Genomic DNA, 20,273 nt, shown 5'->3' with positions numbered 1-20,273 from the left:
TAAAATGAGCATTTCTCTAATACGTCCTAGTTCAAGTCACTCGAACTATTCCTACAATTAAAACACTGTCTTCATTTTGTGCTCCGTTATTTGCGTTTCACCCACCGTCTCGACCCCTCTGGATACAGGGTTGCAAGTCCGAACCTGAAGTGACATTTAGTCCTTTTAAAAAAACCAATGATGATATGCATTGTAGTTGTACACCAATTATTTTGTATTCTGGATCACCAGACTTTTATCCTTTGAAGAATAAACACGTGAAACTCTCTTTTGTCTGACTTTTTCAGATGTTGCATAAGGGGAAATCCTCAGAGACCGTTAGATGTGTCACGAAATTGAACAAACCTGCACTTCAGTCAGACCCGTTTTAGCCGAAATACAACAATCTCTCATAACAGTGACAGATTAAAGTAGATTAAATTTGCTGGCGTGGCACTTTTCTTGGACCTCCCAGCTTTTTTTATGTGCAGATACAGAATTCCTGAGGATAAAAGGACCAGTGGCAAAGACCACCCAGAGCAGAACCACATATCCGACTGTGCATGCTGCATTTTGTACATGTTAGAAGAATCCCATAAATACAGATAATTTGATGTGCAAGCATCATTGTAAACACTGAGCCCTATCATATATTGCTCATCCTCACATTATCCTCCTCTTCATATGTGTTGACCAATCAATCTTGTGCTTCTCCGGTTCTAGTTGAACTTCTCGGATTACAAATTGAGACCGGTCAGTTTTAAAACCGGCTTCGTTTTCGTTTATTTAACAGTGAGAAGTCCCAATTATGCTACAAGTGATTTACTTAAACAGGTTCACACAACGCTCCTCTGTCTCTATAGTCTCACATGCATTTTTGGAGCGATGAATGGGAGGATGCAATGTTTGATTCAGAGTCCTATAACTTTTAATCTGAATGGTGAACTAAAAGACCAGCAGGGGTCTTTATGGTTATTTGCCACCAAAACACTGCAGTTTTGTGGCAAATAATCCGACAGAAGAGCTGTAAACCTTTTTTAAAAACTGAACAAAAGGTTACATTTGCACTCGGTATGAATAAAGACTTAACCATAAGTAGGCAAATCGGCCACCCGAAAATATAAAATGTGAATTTGAAAACTGCTAAAAGGGCTATGCACATATTGTATCCGCCAGGTGGCAGCAAAGGTCCAAACGTTTTACTTCTAAACTCAACCTCTCTGCCTGATGAGGTGAAACATGATCACCTGAGCGACATGACAGAAAAGGCCCAATCAGAGGGCCGGTCCGTTTAGATCGGTCTATGGGTTAGTCGATAGGCATTTCTTTTTATACAGTCTGAGATGCTTTAAAATAGGTCCGGGAGTCTGAGTCAGGATAAGGTGTCAGTTCATATGGCACGTTGAAAATTAACATCCAGGTGGTTTGTAGCGTGTCGCCGAAGACTAGTCTGGACATGTCCGCTCCAGATAAAAACGGTGACCTCACATCAGCTGTGTCGCTGGCTTGTAGTTTAACCACTTGAGACAAACTACCCAGATAAGTTAGGCAAACTTTTAAAGTGAAAACAAAAAAACATACAAAGGTAAGGTAGGTAGCAGAGCCTGCCTGTGGTATAAGCAAACTAAACTGCTACTTAGAGCCACCAAGATGACAGGGGGGCTCAAAGCCTAAATTTTTAGTGAGTTATGAGATATAATAATAAGACTCTGTGGGCATAAAATAGCTTCTGGAAACTGTTCCTTTATTAATTATATAAATAAAGCCAATATTACTCTCAAACAGTGATGTAGACACGTGTTAGAGGAACTCCAAGACAAGTTGTGCAAAAGTAAAAAAAAGAACAAAAGCAAAAACGGGTGGCTTGTGGTTAAAAGTGCTAACTGCAGGTGGGCTCCCAAATGAACTTGTGCTTGGGGCCCCCACCGCGCTGGGCCCGGCCCTGATGGGTGGGATTAGTCAAATTACGCGCCACATAAAGAGCACGCGACCCGCCCTGCTGCTGAGAGCTGCGGAGCGTGAGATTGTTGCGGTGATGGTTCGGCGTCCTGCCGTCTCAGTGGCTCATCTGACAGCGCGCTGGAAGGCTGCAGAGCTTTTGTTGACGCCCTGAGTCCCGATCAGAAGCGACTCCCGGCTCTGTTGTTGCGCGGACAGAAACTGGCTCCCATGCTGTGGGGGGTTTGTCTCGAGCTGTGGATGAGATCGCGGTGAATCGCCGGGACATTGAATGTCACCTGCAGACGCAATGGATTACGGACGGACTATGGCCCCTCCGGTGCCGCCGCACAAACCCCAACCCGCCCGGCCGGGACAGGGGCCGGGGCAGGAGCGGCTGCTGAAGTGCGTCCTCCTCGGGGACGGAGCGGTAGGGAAGACCAGCCTGGTGGTCAGCTACACGACCAATGGATACCCGACCAAATACGTCCCGACTGCTTTTGATAACTTTTCGGGTAAGAGAAAGCTTCATGTTCTTATTTTTGTCCTGGCTCGACTGAAACAGCAATATACGGTTGACGTAGAACCGAACTGACGAAACACTTTAAAATATTTAATTTTACACCTTTAAAGTAAAGTCAGCTTCATTGGCTCTTCTTGTTTGAGTGCACAGATTCTCTTCCAACCCCACCCAAAATTCTCCTGTTTCCTCATATTCTTCCTTGGCATGATGGATGTCTTTGCTGTTCCTGTTATCTGTCCTCCATTGGAGGTAAAAAAAAAAAAAAAAAAACTCAAGAGGCATCCTCCCTGATGTGGCCAGGTTTCCATTTGGCACGCCTCCATTTTCCAGGCTGACTGAACTAGCCCCTGCAGGCATTGTTTGTGCTTGGAAACATTTGTCCTAAACCTGAAATCAGTGTTGTCATGGAAACCAACCTTTTTTTTCTTCTCATCCTTTTGCTTTCTGACAATCACATCATCAAGGTGTGGGACCTGGAAAAGATTATTATTATTATTATTATTATTATTATTATTGTTACTGCAAATTGCAGAGAACACACCGTCTCTGCAGTGGAACATGGTGGTGGCAGCACCATGCTGTGGAGATGCTTTTCCAGTGCTGGGACAGACAGTCTGTGTCGATGAGATGTAGGGCAGTTGTGGAAGGAGGCCTACATGGAGAGGTTAATTTTCCAGCTGGGTAATGATGATCCTAAACATACAGCCTAGTCAAAGTCCACACTTAAATTCACTTGTAAAAAAAAAAAAAAAATCTTCCCAAAAGTTCTTAATTCATCCTGACTGAGCTTTACCTACATGCAAAAGAGGCTGTGGGAATTGATTCAGTCTTGATGTGCAAATCTGGTTGATGTGTACCCCAAAAATATTTGCTGCTGCAGATGCATTAAAGTAGTACTTAAGTTATATACACTGAAATTTATGTATATAAATTTAATGAGACAATGTAAAAAGTTCATCCACTTTTTTTTTTTTTTTTTACCAAAAATAATGAAGTTTCTGCAAAACAGCTATTCCGAGTACTTTTTTTCTTCTTCTTCTTCTTCCTCCCTCCAAACCCAGTTTATTCTCGGAGCAAGGAGATAAATTAACAACTTGGCTCTAACCAAGCCCATAAAAATCACTGAGTGAGAACACACACCGCCCTTAGACAAGTGCTGGCTCAAGCCCGCCTCAGAGAACAGAAAGTGTCTCTGGTTCAGGGGTTTTGAATTGCACAACTCTGCCTATTGTTGGCGGCCTTGACCCGGGAGCCCTCTTCTCTACACTGGAATGGGCACATCTGTTGCAAAGGCTCTGAGGCAGAGATTGTCTTTCGCCTTTTAACTGACAAGAGAGCGATTGTGTTGTCGGGGGGCCCTTAGCAGTGATGTCACTTCCCCAGCGCCCAGAATCAGCACACACGCACGCACGCCGCCTTGGAAAACTGACTTTCTGAGCAGTTACGCAACGCCACAGGTGGGAGAGACGCAGCGCAAGAGGCTGACGAGGGGGAGTTTTTTTTTTTTTTCTCCAGAAAATCAAGAGTATCATGTGTTGGATATTAGGAAATGATTACCCAGTGGGACTCCCTCCCTCGTTTTCCTTCTTTCATGTCTGCCAACTGTTTTCTCTTCACTTCTGTGAAAGCTGCGATAGCTGGATAGCTGCCCCGGTGCATTAAATGTTTCAGCAAAACCTTTTTTTTTTTGTTTTGATCAAGTGGCATGACCGACCACACATACTGCAGGCGTGCTGGAAACGTTTCCATGTGCCCGCTGCTTTGCTTTGTGTTCAGTCGGCTGAAAAGAACAAAAAGATCCTGTAATGAAACTGGCTGTGAGGTGACTCACCCACTTCTTTTTTTTTTTTTTTTTTTTCCCCAAATCTGAAAATTAGGCCTATTTAAAGAGAGAGTTACTGGATAAGCAAAATCTACTTTGTTGTTTTTTGTACTCACCCTAAGTTAGTGTACCGTAGAGAGGCTACTGCAAAGAACAAGGCTCACTGGGGTTGTTCGCTCTGTTGTGCAAATAATTTTCCCTACTTTTGGCTTCCGTTGGACTATCCCCATATAAATCTATTTGAAAATATGATCACATGCATGTGCTGTACTGTTTAGGAGTACAGTTCTTCTTCCCAAGTGCAATAATCATGTGTATGTTTGCATTACAGACCTCTAACTGTACGGGTTACCAGATATATTGCCAGAAAGGCTGATTACATTATAAATACAGCTGCTTTCATCAATCTTCCAATAAATATCACCAGATACTGTCAAGAAATTTGAACTCAATATTATTGACCCTAGAACAAACCCTTACTGCATTTAAGGTTGTAATTCTGTATGCATTGTGCGTCTTTAGCTTTACATTTTGACGTTTGTGTCTTTCTGTCTACAGCTGTGGTTCAGGTGGACGGGAGCCCAGTGAGACTACAGCTGTGTGACACTGCAGGACAGGTGAGAACTGTTCACCCACAGGTGCATTTGGCATCATCTTTCATAAGGCATAACCCCACAAGCGTTTAAGTGCTACCAATGAATAACATATTGGTTAGCTGTTTCCATTTGATGTATCTTTGTCTCCCTTGATTAAAACAAAAGAACGTTCTTATCATCTGAAACACTACAGTTTGTTTTGCAAATCATCGCTTAGTTGCTCCAACCACTTAAGCTATTAATATTAACTTTAGTTAAGGCACTTGACACCATGTCGTGAAGTAAGCAGCTCTTATTTTGAAGTATGAGAGGAAGCACTTCTTGTTTGAGTTGTTTCATTGACCCAGTTAGCTGACTTTTCATCATTCAGGCTGACGACACTTTCTTACGTTAGCACTGAAAAAAGTGCTCCACGTCCACGAAACTGTGCGACTTGGGAAAAGAAGTGAAACATCGACAGGGTAAGAGACAAAATTATAATGGTTAGTGCGTAATATCAGAATACAGCGACTGGCTAGCTGTCAGCATCTAATGGCAGACGTCTGTATGCGTTACACACCTCGCTATTTCAGTTCTATAAGAAATCTTCTAGACCGCACTTCATTACATCTCGTTCAAAATCAAAAGTAGTAAACTTCAAATGAAAGTTCACGATATCAGAATTTGAGGAAAACACCCGTTTCCCAAAGATACTCGAGTAAAAACGCGCCGTTTTAGAAATATTCCAAGCAAGAAAGGTTCAATGGGAATGATTGGCCTTAATGGGTATTGGCTGGAAATATAAGCATTATTTATTTTTTTTCATTTACAAAAAATAATAATTAGTCCTTTGTTTGGGCTCATAATACGTGGTTTCAGTGATTCCAGAACTGACCTTAACATGGGATGCAGGAGTGCACAGTATATGTAGGAGGCGTGGCCTTGCTATCAATAAGCTGTTCACTGTTTGCATGTGACTGGGGATTAGCATAGATATACTGAGAAGTTCTTCAAATATGGTTGTTTAAGTCAAGATTACGCTAAACTATATTTTCCCCTAACTATATTTAAAATTTCCGTTGAGGAACAATGTTGACATATTTAATCCCTTTCTCCCTTTAATTAGCTGCACATTGTACAAGTTTTTTTTTAAAGTAAATTTTATACAAGTTTCCTAGATTTCTGAGCCTTGGTCAAACATGGGTTTTAGAGATTCTTTAATGTCTAATGTGAAACCTACATTGAACCACAAATGGAGAATTTTTAGTCTCCAAAAGAGTACTGTGAAATGTTCATCCCATTTTGTTTTAATCTCGTAAACTAGGTGTGAATATTGGAATACATTTTTAATCTCCAAATTTCAAAGCTTCACCTCAAATCTTTGTGATATTTTGACTCTACATACAAGTGATCTGAAACTGATCAAACGGGTCAAAGCTTTAGCATGCAAACAGAGCATCTGGTCTGACAGTGCACGCTGCATTTAGTCTTAATGGATTAAGCTCAATCTGAGAGAGTTTTTGCCTTTTCCAGCTTTCACGTGTCAGGATTTGCCGTTTTAAATCATATTCACGTGTAGCAAAGATGTCATCTTGTTGGATTTCTACTAACACTCAAATTTAACTTTCGCCATTTTCTGTAAACAAGAGCAGTGTTTGTCATGTATTTATTGCAGTTGTCCGTTTCTCTAACGGACACAATAGGGAAACGATTTGCCAGGTAAATGTATTCATTATTTATGTGTTAATCCAGTATTATTCTCATGGCGGATGCTAGGGGGTTACTTTATAATCCAGCTCAGTAGTGCAGCACCCTGCTGTGGAAGCAGCATGTTTGACATTCAAAAAAAAAAAGCCACAAAGGCGCCCTCGGTTCTATCCCGCATCATAAAGGGTTTTGACTTTTGGAACAGCGCCTTTCGACAAACCCCAAATATGTGTAAAACCTCACGGCTCGGTGCAAGCTGTACTCCGTGTTACCACTTCACACCAATGCGGACAAGCTTGGGCAAACACTGCTAGATTAAAATCGTCCCGACAGTTGCTGAACTGATGCAATAGGGGAGAATGTGCCAGAAAGAACAGAGATGAAAGGGAGAGCCAGGGTGATGATCATAGCTGCTCCACACTCTGTGACGTAGATGTTTGTGCAGATTGACCCACATCTTTACCACGTCTTGCTTGTTTGCTGCTTCACTCTGTTCAGCTTTGAAATGCTGAGATTTTCAGATCGGAGAGAGTGCGTTTTTAGACTTTAGAGGTCCGAGCGTTAGTCCAGGGAAGGCGAGGGTTAAACCCCGAAGGAGGAAGCGGTTTTGCTTCAGGTTTCTGCCAACTTTAATCTGCCAGCTCAAGGCTGTGGGAGGGCCGTGTCTGTCAAAGCGGAGTGGCTCCAATGTGTTAATGTAAGAGATTTACTGCAGATGTGTTAAATGAATGGGTACGACTTGTCTGTACTGTAAATTACCACATTATAAACACTGTTCAGACAGTCTGTTTTAGCACAGCCATTGGCACAATTCCTTATCCTCTGTACTGTGTGTGGTCAGAATAGGGGCGACAAAAAACTTCAGTCATAGGTATTTTAATTCTCTCTGTAAACTTTTAACTAACCCTTTCAAATATATTTTTTATATAAAATCTTTAAAGAAAATTAGCACTTATAGTAACAAAAAAACCCTGAAATTCTGTGTGTTTGCAGATGAGAGGGTTTGATGCAGCGTCACTGTGGAATTAGTTACATTTTAACCATAAGCGCGTTTAAAAACGGAAATAGACTTTTAGTCCGACCACAATTGGCAGCTGCACAGCAAATGCTAGCTTTAGCCCCGGTAGCGGTTCCTGGTTAGCCTGTGGTGACCGCTCTTTAACACCGTTTGCAAATGTTATGTGCCTTTTCCTTCACTTTGTCACAGTAAGAACCCAAAATGCTGTCGGACAAATAATATAAAAAGTGGTGAATCTTTTTAGTTTCACAAATTAAGGTGTTATGAATATGTTAGGTTTAGTCGGTTTAGTCAGTCTATGTCTGACTGGTCCGTAAATTAGTTTTCTCAATCTAACGCCGTGGTTTTTATTTGTACAAATGGAGAGAATGTTTCATGAGTTTCTGTTTTTAATAAATCTCAGTTTTTTTAAAAAAAAGTTCCAAAACAGTACATATTCTTTCGAAAATTACTAAAGCAACTGCTAACGTTAGCTTCCTTAGCGGTTTACGATTAGCTAGTTATGCTAGCAAGAACTACTTCCTTTCTTTCTTCAAAATAAGAGCATACAAAAGCTTAGATTCATTTCACCAGACTAAAATGCATGTTTATTGCACATGTGGACTTCTTGCTCTGACGAGAAATATTTTTATTTCACGTTGAGATCTCGTCACGCCCCCAAACATTCCTCATTTCCTCTTTCTCTTGTGTCCAACAGGATGAGTTTGACAAACTCCGCCACTTCTGCTACAGTCGCACCGACGCCCTACTGCTCTGCTTCAGCGTGGTCAGCCCTGCTTCATTCCAAAACGTGTGGGAGAAGTGGGTCCCCGAAATCCGCCGCCGCTGCCCCCTCACCCCGATCCTCCTGGTAGGCACGCAGTGCGACCTGCGGCAGGACGTCAAGGTGCTGATCGAGCTGGCGCGGCGGAGAGAGAGGCCCGTGGCGGAAGAGGACGCCAGAGCGCTCGCAGAAAAAATGGGCGCCGTCACGTACGTGGAGTGCTCGGCGCTGACTCAGAAGAACCTGAAGGAGGTGTTCGACGCGGCGATCTCTGTGGGGCTGCGGCACTCCGACAGGAGGGCGCGCCGGGAGAGGAAGGTCCGCAGCACCGCCGATAAAATGAAGATGCTGTCCAAGTCGTGGTGGAAGAAGTACGTGTGCGTCCAGTAGGAAGGGCGAGTGATGGAGGATTTTTTTTTCTTTTTTTTTTTTTGTGGAACTGACACGAAACTGGATCTGCTGTGGTTTCTAGAGAGAGACTGTTGAATGTAAGGACGATCCGAATGGACGGAGCGGATGGTGCTGAGCTGAACTCTGTAGGTTGCAGATGGTTTCATTTCGCCGAGGAAAAAAAACCCCAAAAACTAAAAATAACCAGCAGTCAACCAAAAGCAACAGTGCCAACATCACATGGATTTTGTATACTGGACTTATTCAAAGAAATGTGACTTGGAGGGAAGCTAATGATAAGCTGGCGATGATAATTATGCTCCTCATTTTATTTTTATTTTTTTCTTTAATTTAGATCCTTTTTTGTGAGATTATTTGTGTTTTTATGCTTGTCCACCCTGTTTCAGACACCATGGCTTTTTACCGGATGATTTCCAAATGACCATAAAACAAGAAGTTAAATGGGTCAGTGTGAACTGTTTAGATAATGGAACCAAGTAAAAAAAAATAATGCAGTTATTTAGTCTGGTAAATCACAAACAAGTCAGTTTGTTGTTTTCCTTCAAATTTCCAGATGGCTAATATGTTTCCGATTACAATCAAACTTATTAATGCATTTTATAAAAAATGACAGATTTTTTAAAAATTCATTTTATACTACAAATTTAACAGTTATAATTTAAGATGTTGATGCAGACATAATGTCTTTTTTTAAGAGATCTGTAGTGTAAACTTTGTACGTTAATGCCTCAAGAAATCAAAATTACAAACTTATTTAAAATCTAACCAGTGACGGTTATCCAGGCAACATGGTGCAAAAGATGAGACTCATTTTAGATCTTTGAAAGCTTCAGTTCTGTAAACTGGCTGAAAAAGTTTATCAAGCTTTTTTTTTTTTTTAATGTATTTCGTTCCTGTTACTACACAACTGCAGAAATTTATAGGTAATTTGCACTTGCATACAATTCACAAAGATGACCGATATCCGGCCATGCCGTGGTCTGGAGACCAGTCGTTGGATGCAGTTTCAAGAACGGAGTCATGTTCGCTGCAAAGCGAGTCCAAGTTAGAAGATCACTGCGTGTTTTCATTGTAAGCTAAATCTCAGAAAGATCAGCGTGAAGCTGCTTCCTCTTTCGGAACCGAATAAATGAGGTAAAATGACCAAAGAGACTGATTCTTGGTTCGCTTCTTATTTTTCAGAAGCCCATCCAATCTGTTGTGTCTATTTATCTGTTCCCTCCAGGCAAAAAACGACAACTGAACGACCTCGGCACACAAAAACCTTACATCTTTGAGAATGTTGCATAGAAAATATTTGCCATGTGTGTAATGCCATCGTGATAAATCTGTGTGGATGTATACAGCAAGTGACTCATTCGCAGGCCGTACTGTACGACTCTACATGGAATGAGCTCCTGTCTGATACTAGAGAGGTTAAAGCTGGATGAGCGGAACTAAATAAAATGTGAAATATATCACCTTGTTAGGTTTTCTTTCTTTTTTGCTTCTCTATTGGAAGTGTCCTCGCAGGAGTTGATGGGTGGGCGTATTGCTCTCTGCTAAAGCAAATGTTTGAAGAAGGTTAAATGAATAGATGTTTATTCCGATGTTTTAAGGTTGCCGTGGCAACATGCGGTGCAGAACCTGCTCAAGGTCACGTTATGTTTGAAACGTGTGTGTAAAGGTAAGCTAATAAATTATGTAGAAATGAGACTAAAAACCTCGGTGGGTAAATATCGACATCTTGTCTCTGACAAACATGAGTAAGATGAACTGCGTGTGCTACTCAGAACAACACTAACGCGTGATTTTTAATTTTAAATTTTTTTTTTTTTTTTTTTTTGTTGCTGGAAAAGGCGAGCAAATACACACTTTTAATTTTTTTATAGATTAATGGTAACACTTCAGATACCACCAGCACACACCTGAAACATGTATTTATCCCAACGCTCTGCTGTAATCCCAAAACAGGAAGACATCCACTCAGTAGTGTTGTTGATTGTTTTGCCAGAAGAAATTCTTGATCTCGGCGGTGACATCCTGGTTAAATAAAAAGAAAATGACATGAGGTGTAAGAGCCTAGTTTTTCATTAAGCTGGGGCATTCTGTGCTGCTTTTATATTGTGTTCCTTGCATTTTACTGGATTACAGTCTCTCTCCTCCCCGTTGGACAACAAACAAACAAAATAACTTTAAATCCAGCTGGCGCCAACACTGGACCCATTTCAACAAACAGCCTCCCAGGCTTCAACTTTAACCTTAGAAGCCTCATTGCATTCCTGCCTGACCTGGATTTACTGTGTTTGTAAAGCCGTGTAGCACAAAGACATCTGGATTATTTTTGGTCTTGCCGATTTACATCTGTGCTGAGAATGTGGTTTATTTAAATCTAGTAACCCAGATAACTTTGAAATCACATCAAAAACAAAGTGATTGTCACCTGCGCTAAATTATGACAAAACTATTTAGCATACAGTACAGTTTTATTACGCAAGAGAAAAACAATGAGATTAGCTGCTGCCCTGGACAGAAAACACAACTCAAAGCAGCATTCATCCTCAATGATGTAAAATAGTAACAATAACATGTTCTTTCTTTGTGTTCGGGAGTAGCTTTGGGTCAAAGGTCATTGTACAATCTGAAAGTGCAAGTTGGCAGAGTTTTCCTGGACGTCAGCTGCTGGTCGGAGCGGAGCCTGCCAGGAACATGGGAACTGTGGCGGCAACGGGTCCTAATATTATCCTCCAGCGGTCGCCATGACAGCTCCTGTAGCCAGTGATCATCTCTGTTGTGTTTCTAATGTTTGATGGACGACCGAGTCCCATTTGTCTTTAACCGATGGATCAGAAGTGGAGTGGGACTCATTTTCAGGAAACAAGAGTTTCAATTCAATTTAGATAACGGCCTATCATTATTATTAAATTATGTAATTATAATCTTACATGCTAAGTCTAAAGTAACTCACTTTTCTGTAAAGCCTTTTTATTACATTACCACATTTTTTCTGAAATATATCCCATGGTTTCTTCGCAGTGTTGATTTAGTTCATGTTGAGAGCACATCTTTAACAATAATCCCTTCAACTCAACCTTTTCAACAATATCGGGATATATCTTTTATTCAATTAAGTGTCCAGAGAGATCCAGACCTTGCAAATGAAATAAAAGAGTGAATGACAGTATCAAATATGAAACGAATAACAAATAAATTATAAAAAAAATGTTGCATTTTCTCATAACGGCATAATGTCTTTTTCCTCTCCAGTTAAACGGTTCCATCACAACTTTGATTTCACAAATATGAGAACATGAGTTCAAGGGCAAATCTCCAAATCTTCTGTACAGCATCAACATTTTTAGACATCATGAACACGACATTTATCCAAAATAAAGGCTCAAAACAATAAGCTATTCTCTCAAAGTCAGGAAAGTTCATGGTCACTGGGGAGAACGGCGGGGTGAGAGAACACCTTTTAAGATTTGCACGATCTAATTTGGCATCATTTTGATATTTTTTGTTTTGGCATCGTTTGATTTCGTCTGGGGCGTCGCTTGAGCTCTGCTTGCTTTGATAGTATTTGAGTACAACTTATGTCCAAATCGACCTTTTCGCAGCAGTGGAAAGCTGTACTTTCAATCTCAGATAAGTGTTGGGAACTGATCTGTGACTCATTCCCGACAATAAGTCTTTGGTAGTTTGGTCAAGATTACGCATTTTAACAAAGACATTAAAAAGCTGCAAAAGTGGACACATCCATAATTCACAATCACTGGTCAATGAAAAACGATCTGAGGCACAGAAAGAATAATGCTGTTCACTATTGCTGCTAAAATCACAACAGTGCAGTGTGCAAGTGAAAAATATAAATTTACATTTGATCAAACTTATCTGACTTCAAAGATTCAACCTCAGGTATTTTGGTGGCATCAAGACCTGTAACTACGCCGATTCAGATGATTACGACTCCCTAAAATAGACCTTTTCTTCTTTTCATAGCTGTGTGTCTCCACCACAATATACAACAATTTTCAGAGAATGACAGTCGGCTCTTGCTCCTGTTTATAAGTCCAAATAATAGGTTAGACAACCAAAAGAGAGCTTTTGTCTGGCGGGCTGCAGATGAGTACCTTGTCCAGCTTCAAAGTGGATGAAACTAAGGTAGGAGGAGTGCCAAGTGGTTTAATTATTATAGTCTGGATGGCTCCACTTTCCAGCAATATTTTAGCAAGAAGCCCCCATTGTTGTGTCTTGACGAAGCTCCCATCTGTGAAGCATCCTGTGGTTTAACTTTACGGCTTCTGTGATCGACTGTAATTCCTGCCTGTCTGCTGGAAGGTTATTGTCTGCAAAAATAAAAAATAAAAAATCTCCATCAGTCAGCCATAGAGGCAAGTGATGGAGTTTGGGTCAAAGGTCATTGTTGTGTCAAATCTGACCCAAGGTCAAAAATGTCAAAAAGAAACATTGAGAAAAATGTTTCAGATTTACACATTATTCATTTGACTTCTTTCTGTTTGCTTTGTCCGAACACCTAAACTTATTCCAGAGACATAAAAGTTTGTTTTTTTACTCTGTCATACAAAGTAAAATACGTAAAACTAAGATGGCACCACAACNCGCAGCGCAAGAGGCTGACGAGGGGGAGTTTTTTTTTTTTCTCCAGAAAATCAAGAGTATCATGTGTTGGATATTAGGAAATGATTACCCAGTGGGACTCCCTCCCTCGTTTTCCTTCTTTCATGTCTGCCAACTGTTTTCTCTTCACTTCTGTGAAAGCTGCGATAGCTGGATAGCTGCCCCGGTGCATTAAATGTTTCAGCAAAACCTTTTTTTTTTTGTTTTGATCAAGTGGCATGACCGACCACACATACTGCAGGCGTGCTGGAAACGTTTCCATGTGCCCGCTGCTTTGCTTTGTGTTCAGTCGGCTGAAAAGAACAAAAAGATCCTGTAATGAAACTGGCTGTGAGGTGACTCACCCACTTCTTTTTTTTTTTTTTTTTTTCCCCAAATCTGAAAATTAGGCCTATTTAAAGAGAGAGTTACTGGATAAGCAAAATCTACTTTGTTGTTTTTTGTACTCACCCTAAGTTAGTGTACCGTAGAGAGGCTACTGCAAAGAACAAGGCTCACTGGGGTTGTTCGCTCTGTTGTGCAAATAATTTTCCCTACTTTTGGCTTCCGTTGGACTATCCCCATATAAATCTATTTGAAAATATGATCACATGCATGTGCTGTACTGTTTAGGATTACAGTTCTTCTTCCCAAGTGCAATAATCATGTGTATGTTTGCATTACAGACCTCTAACTGTACGGGTTACCAGATATATTGCCAGAAAGGCTGATTACATTATAAATACAGCTGCTTTCATCAATCTTCCAATAAATATCACCAGATACTGTCAAGAAATTTGAACTCAATATTATTGACCCTAGAACAAACCCTTACTGCATTTAAGGTTGTAATTCTGTATGCATTGTGCGTCTTTAGCTTTACATTTTGACGTTTGTGTCTTTCTGTCTACAGCTGTGGTTCAGGTGGACGGGAGCCCAGTGAGACTACAGCTGTGTGACACTGCAGGACAGGTGAGAACTGTTCACCCACAGGTGCATTTGGCATCATCTTTCATAAGGCATAACCCCACAAGCGTTTAAGTGCTACCAATGAATAGCATATTGGTTAGCTGTTTCCATTTGATGTATCTTTGTCTTCCTTGATTAAAACAAATGAAAGTTTTTATCATCTGAAACACTACAGTTTGTTTTGCAAATCATCGCTTAGTTGCTCCAACCACTTAAGCTATTAATATTAACTTTAGTTAAGGCACTTGACACCATGTCGTGAAGTAAGCAGCTCTTATTTTGAAGTATGAGAGGAAGCACTTCTTGTTTGAGTTGTTTCATTGACCCAGTTAGCTGACTTTTCATCATTCAGGCTGACGACACTTTCTTACGTTAGCACTGAAAAAAGTGCTTCACGCCCACGAAACTGTGCGACTTGGGAAAAGAAGTGAAACATCGACAGGGTAAGAGACAAAATTATAATGGTTAGTGCGTAATATCAGAATACAGCGACTGGCTAACTGTCACCATCTAATGGCAGAAGTTTGTATGCGTTACACACCTCGCTATTTCAGTTCTATAAGAAATCTTCTAGACCGCACTTCATTACATCTCGTTCAAAATCAAAAGTAGTAAACTTCAAATGAAAGTTCACGATATCAGAATTTGAGGAAAACACCCGTTTCCCAAAGATACTCGAGCCTATTGGAAGTAAAAACGCACTGTTTTGGAAATATTCCAAGCAAGAAATGTTCAATGGGAATGATTGGCCTTAATGGGTATTGGCTGGAAATATAAGCATTATTTATTTTTTTTCATTTACAAAAAATAATAATTAGTCCTTTGTTTGGGCTCATAATACGTGGTTTCAGTGATTCCAGAACTGACCTAAACATGGGATGCAGGAGTGCACAGTATATGTAGGAGGGCGTGGGCTTGCTATCAATAAGCTGTTCACTGTTTGCATGTGACTGGGGATTAGCATAGATATACTGAGAAGTTCTTCAAATATGGTTGTTTAAGTCAAGATTACGCTAAACTATATTTTCCCCTAACTATATTTAAAATTTCCGTTGAGGAACAATGTTGACATATTTAATCCCTTTCTCCCTTTAATTAGCTGCACATTGTACAAGTTTTTTTTTAAAGTAAATTTTATACAAGTTTCCTAGATTTCTGAGCCTTGGTCAAACATGGGTTTTAGAGATTCTTTAATGTCTAATGTGAAACCTACATTGAACCACAAATGGAGAATTTTTAGTCTCCAAAAGAGTACTGTGAAATGTTCATCCCATTTTGTTTTAATCTCGTAAACTAGGTGTGAATATTGGAATACATTTTTAATCTCCAAATTTCAAAGCTTCACCTCAAATCTTTGTGATATTTTGACTCTACATACAAGTGGTCTGAAACTGATCAAACGGGTCAAAGCTTTGGCATGTAAACAGAGCATCTGGTCTGACAGTGCACGCTGCATTTAGTCTTAATGGATTAAGCTCAATCTGAGAGAGTTTTTGCCTTTTCCAGCTTTCACGTGTCAGGATTTGCCGTTTTAAATCGGACATATTCACGTGTAGCAAAGATGTCATCTTGTTGGATTTCCACTAACACTCAAACTTAACTTTCGCCATTTTCTGCAAACAAGAGCAGTGTTTGTCATGTATTTATTGCAGTTGTCCGTTTCTCTAACGGACACAATAGGGAAACGATTTGCCAGGTAAATGTATTCATTATTTATGTGTTAATCCAGTATTATTCTCATGGCGGATGCTAGGGGGTTACTTTATAATCCAGCTCAGTAGTGCAGCACCCTGCTGTGGAAGCAGCATGTTTGACATTCAAAAAAAAAAAGCCACAAAGGCGCCCTCGGTTCTATCCCGCATCATAAAGGGTTTTGACTTTTGGAACAGCGCCTTTCGACAAACCCCAAATATGTGTAAAACCTCACGGCTCGGTGCAAGCTGTACTCCGTGTTACCACTTCACACCCATGCGAACAAGCTTGGGCAAACACGGCTAGATTAAAATCGTCCCGACAGTTGCTGAACTGATGCAATAGGGGAGAATGTGCCAGAAAGAACAGAGATGAAAGGGGGAGCCAGGGTGATGATCATAGCTGCTCCACACTCTGTGACGTAGATGTTTGTGCAGATTGACCCACATCTTTACCACGTCTTGCTTGTTTGCTGCTTCACTCTGTTCAGCTTTGAAATGCTGAGATTTTCAGATCGGAGAGAGTGCGTTTTTAGACTTTAGAGGTCCGAGCGTTAGTCCAGGGAAGGCGAGGGTTAAACCCCGAAGGAGGAAGCGGTTTTGCTTCAGGTTTCTGCCAACTTTAATCTGCCAGCTCAAGGCTGTGGGAGGGCCGTGTCTGTCAAAGCGGAGTGGCTCCAATGTGTTAATGTAAGAGATTTACTGCAGATGTGTTAAATGAATGGGTACGACTTGTCTGTACTGTAAATTACCACATTATAAACACTGTTCAGACAGTCTGTTTTAGCACAGCCATTGGCACAATTCCTTCTTTTCTGTACTGTGTGTGGTCAGAATAGGGGCGACAAAAAACTTCAGTCATAGGTATTTTAATTCTCTCTGTAAACTTTTAACTAACCCTTTCAAATATATTTTTTATATAAAATCTTTAAAGAAAATTAGCACTTATAGTAACAAAAAAACCCTGAAATTCTGTGTGTTTGCAGATGAGAGGGTTTGATGCAGCGTCACTGTGGAATTAGTTACATTTTAACCATAAGCGCGTTTAAAAACGGAAATAGACCTTTAGTCCGACCACAATTGGCAGCTGCACAGCAAATGCTAGCTTTAGCCCCGGTAGCGGTTCCTGGTTAGCCTGTGGTGACCGCTCTTTAACACCATTTGCAAATGTTATGTACCTTTTCCCTCACTTTGTCACAGTAAGAACCCAAAATGCTGTCGGACAAATAATATAAAAAGTGGTGAATCTTTTTAGTTTCACAAATTAAGGTGTTATGAATATGTCATCGGTTTAGTCAGTCTATGTCTGACTGGTCCGTAAATTAGTTTTCTCAATCTAACGCCGTGGTTTTTATTTGTACAAATGGAGAGAATGTTTCATGAGTTTCTGTTTTTAATAAATCTCAGTTTAAAAAAAAAAAAAAAGTTCCAAAACAGTACATATTCTTTCGAAAATTACTAAAGCAAATGCTAACGTTAGCTTCCTTAGCGGTTTACGATTAGCTAGTTATGCTAGCAAGAACTACTTCCTTTCTTTCTTCAAAATAAGAGCATACAAAAGCTTAGATTCATTTCACCAGACTAAAATGCATGTTTATTGCACATGTGGACTTCTTGCTCTGACGAGAAATATTTTTATTTCACGTTGAGATCTCGTCACGCCCCCAAACATTCCTCATTTCCTCTTTCTCTTGTGTCCAACAGGATGAGTTTGACAAACTCCGCCACTTCTGCTACAGTCGCACCGACGCCCTACTGCTCTGCTTCAGCGTGGTCAGCCCTGCTTCATTCCAAAACGTGTGGGAGAAGTGGGTCCCCGAAATCCGCCGCCGCTGCCCCCTCACCCCGATCCTCCTGGTAGGCACGCAGTGCGACCTGCGGCAGGACGTCAAGGTGCTGATCGAGCTGGCGCGGCGGAGAGAGAGGCCCGTGGCGGAAGAGGACGCCAGAGCGCTCGCAGAAAAAATGGGCGCCGTCACGTACGTGGAGTGCTCGGCGCTGACTCAGAAGAACCTGAAGGAGGTGTTCGACGCGGCGATCTCTGTGGGGCTGCGGCACTCCGACAGGAGGGCGCGCCGGGAGAGGAAGGTCCGCAGCACCGCCGATAAAATGAAGATGCTGTCCAAGTCGTGGTGGAAGAAGTACGTGTGCGTCCAGTAGGAAGGGCGAGTGATGGAGGATTTTTTTTTCTTTTTTTTTTTTTTGTGGAACTGACACGAAACTGGATCTGCTGTGGTTTCTAGAGAGAGACTGTTGAATGTAAGGACGATCCGAATGGACGGAGCGGACGGTGCTGAGCTGAACTCTGTAGGTTGCAGATGGTTTCATTTCACCGAGGAAAAAAAAAACCAAAAACTAAAAATAACCAGCAGTCAACCAAAAGTAACAGTGCCAACATCACATGGATTTTGTATACTGGACTTATTCAAAGAAATGTGACTTGGAGGGAAGCTAATGATAAGCTGGCGATGATAATTATGCTCCTCATTTTATTTTTATTTTTTTCTTTAATTTAGATCCTTTTTTGTGAGATTATTTGTGTTTTTATGCGTTGTCCACCCTGTTTCAGACACCATGGCTTTTTACCGGATGATTTCCAAATGACCATAAAACAAGAAGTTAAATGGGTCAATGTGAACTGTTTAGATAATGGAACCAAGTAAAAAAAAATAATGCAGTTATTTAGTCTGGTAAATCACAAACAAGTCAGTTTGTTTTCCTTCAAATTTCCAGATGGCTAATATGTTTCCGATTACAATCAAACTTATTAATGCATTTTATAAAAAATGACAGATTTTTTTTAATTCATTTTATACTACAAATTTAACAGTTATAATTTAAGATGTTGATGCAGACATAATGTCTTTTTTTTAAGAGATCTGTAGTGTAAACTTTGTACGTTAATGCCTCAAGAAATCAAAATTACAAACTTATTTAAAATCTAACCAGTGACGGTTATCCAGGCAACATGGTGCAAAAGATGAGACTCATTTTAGATCTTTGAAAGCTTCAGTTCTGTAAACTGGCTGAAAAAGTTTATCGAGCTTTTTTTTTAATTTTTTTTTTTTATGTATTTCGTTCCTGTTACTACACAACTGCAGAAATTTATAGGTAATTTGCACTTGCATACAATTCACAAAGATGACCGATATCCGGCCATGCGGTGGTCTGGAGACCAGTCGTTGGATGCAGTTTCAAGAACGGAGTCATGTTCGCTGCAAAGCGAGTCCAAGTTAGAAGATCACTGCGTGTTTTCATTGTAAGCTAAATCTCAGAAAGATCAGCGTGAAGCTGCTTCCTCTTTCGGAACCGAATAAATGAGGTAAAAATGACCAAAGAGACTGATTCTTGGTTCGCTTCTTATTTTTCAGAAGCCCATCCAATCTGTTGTGTCTATTTATCTGTTCCCTCCAGGCAAAAAACGACAACTGAACGACCTCGGCACACAAAAACCTTACATCTTTGAGAATGTTGCATAGAAAATATTTGCCATGTGTGTAATGCCATCGTGATAAATCTGTGTGGATGTATACAGCAAGTGACTCATTCGCAGGCCGTACTGTACGACTCTACATGGAATGAGCTCCTGTCTGATACTAGAGAGGTTAAAGCTGGATGAGCGGAACTAAATAAAATGTGAAATATATCACCTTGTTAGGTTTTCTTTCTTTTTTGCTTCTCTATTGGAAGTGTCCTCGCAGGAGTTGATGGGTGGGCGTATTGCTCTCTGCTAAAGCAAATGTTTGAAGAGGGTTAAATGAATAGATGTTTATTCCGATGTTTTAAGGTTGCCGTGGCAACATGCGGTGCAGAACCTGCTCAAGGTCACGTTATGTTTGAAACGTGTGTGTAAAGGTAAGCTAATAAATTATGTAGAAATGAGACTAAAAACCTCGGTGGGTAAATATCGACATCTTGTCTCTGACAAACATGAGTAAGATGAACTGCGTGTGCTACTCAGAACAACACTAACGCGTGATTTTTAATTTTAAATTTTTTTTTTTTTTTTTTTTTTGTTGCTGGAAAAGGCGAGCAAATACACACTTTTAATTTTTTTATAGATTAATGGTAACACTTCAGATACCACCAGCACACACCTGAAACATGTATTTATCCCAACGCTCTGCTGTAATCCCAAAACAGGAAGACATCCACTCAGTAGTGTTGTTGATTGTTTTGCCAGAAGAAATTCTTGATCTCGGCGGTGACATCCTGGTTAAATAAAAAGAAAATGACATGAGGTGTAAGAGCCTAGTTTTTCATTAAGCTGGGGCATTCTGT

The 20,273-nt window shown here is 40.5% G+C and overlaps 2 protein-coding genes across 2 annotated transcripts; both read left to right on the top strand.

Moving 5' to 3' along the window:
• Nucleotides 1–1,967: 1,967 nt before the first annotated feature.
• Nucleotides 1,968–10,193, top strand: rhoub (ras homolog family member Ub). The gene is made up of 3 exons (XM_007549443.2): nt 1,968–2,432; nt 4,821–4,879; nt 8,260–10,193. The coding sequence occupies exons 1-3, from the start codon at nt 2,210–2,212 to the stop codon at nt 8,713–8,715; spliced, it is 738 nt and encodes a 245-aa protein (XP_007549505.1). The 5' UTR covers nt 1,968–2,209; the 3' UTR covers nt 8,716–10,193.
• A 3,781-nt stretch (nt 10,194–13,974) lies between these two features.
• LOC103136275 (rho-related GTP-binding protein RhoU-like) lies at nt 13,975–19,638 on the top strand. Its single transcript, XM_007549444.2, has 2 exons — nt 13,975–14,304; nt 17,697–19,638. The coding sequence occupies exons 1-2, from the start codon at nt 14,191–14,193 to the stop codon at nt 18,150–18,152; spliced, it is 570 nt and encodes a 189-aa protein (XP_007549506.1). The 5' UTR covers nt 13,975–14,190; the 3' UTR covers nt 18,153–19,638.
• The last annotated feature ends 635 nt before the right edge of the window (nt 19,639–20,273 follow it).

The sequence above is a fragment of the Poecilia formosa genome, unplaced genomic scaffold (genome assembly GCF_000485575.1).
Source record: "Poecilia formosa unplaced genomic scaffold, Poecilia_formosa-5.1.2 Scaffold31, whole genome shotgun sequence".
In the NCBI taxonomy this organism is placed as follows: domain Eukaryota; kingdom Metazoa; phylum Chordata; class Actinopteri; order Cyprinodontiformes; family Poeciliidae; genus Poecilia; species Poecilia formosa.
Note: the sequence above shows the minus strand (reverse complement) of the source record. Positions and strands in the feature narration are given on the sequence as shown.

Excerpts from the sequence above, each read along its gene's own strand:
- rhoub (XM_007549443.2), top strand. The coding sequence starts at position 2,210 with ATGTCACCTGCAGACGCAATGGATTACGGACGGACTATGGCCCCTCCG. Across the intron at positions 2,433-4,820 it reads TGCTTTTGATAACTTTTCGG|CTGTGGTTCAGGTGGACGGG; the intron begins GTAAGAGAAAGC and ends TTCTGTCTACAG. Across the intron at positions 4,880-8,259 it reads TGTGTGACACTGCAGGACAG|GATGAGTTTGACAAACTCCG; the intron begins GTGAGAACTGTT and ends TGTGTCCAACAG.
- LOC103136275 (XM_007549444.2), top strand. The coding sequence starts at position 14,191 with ATGCATTGTGCGTCTTTAGCTTTACATTTTGACGTTTGTGTCTTTCTG. Across the intron at positions 14,305-17,696 it reads TGTGTGACACTGCAGGACAG|GATGAGTTTGACAAACTCCG; the intron begins GTGAGAACTGTT and ends TGTGTCCAACAG.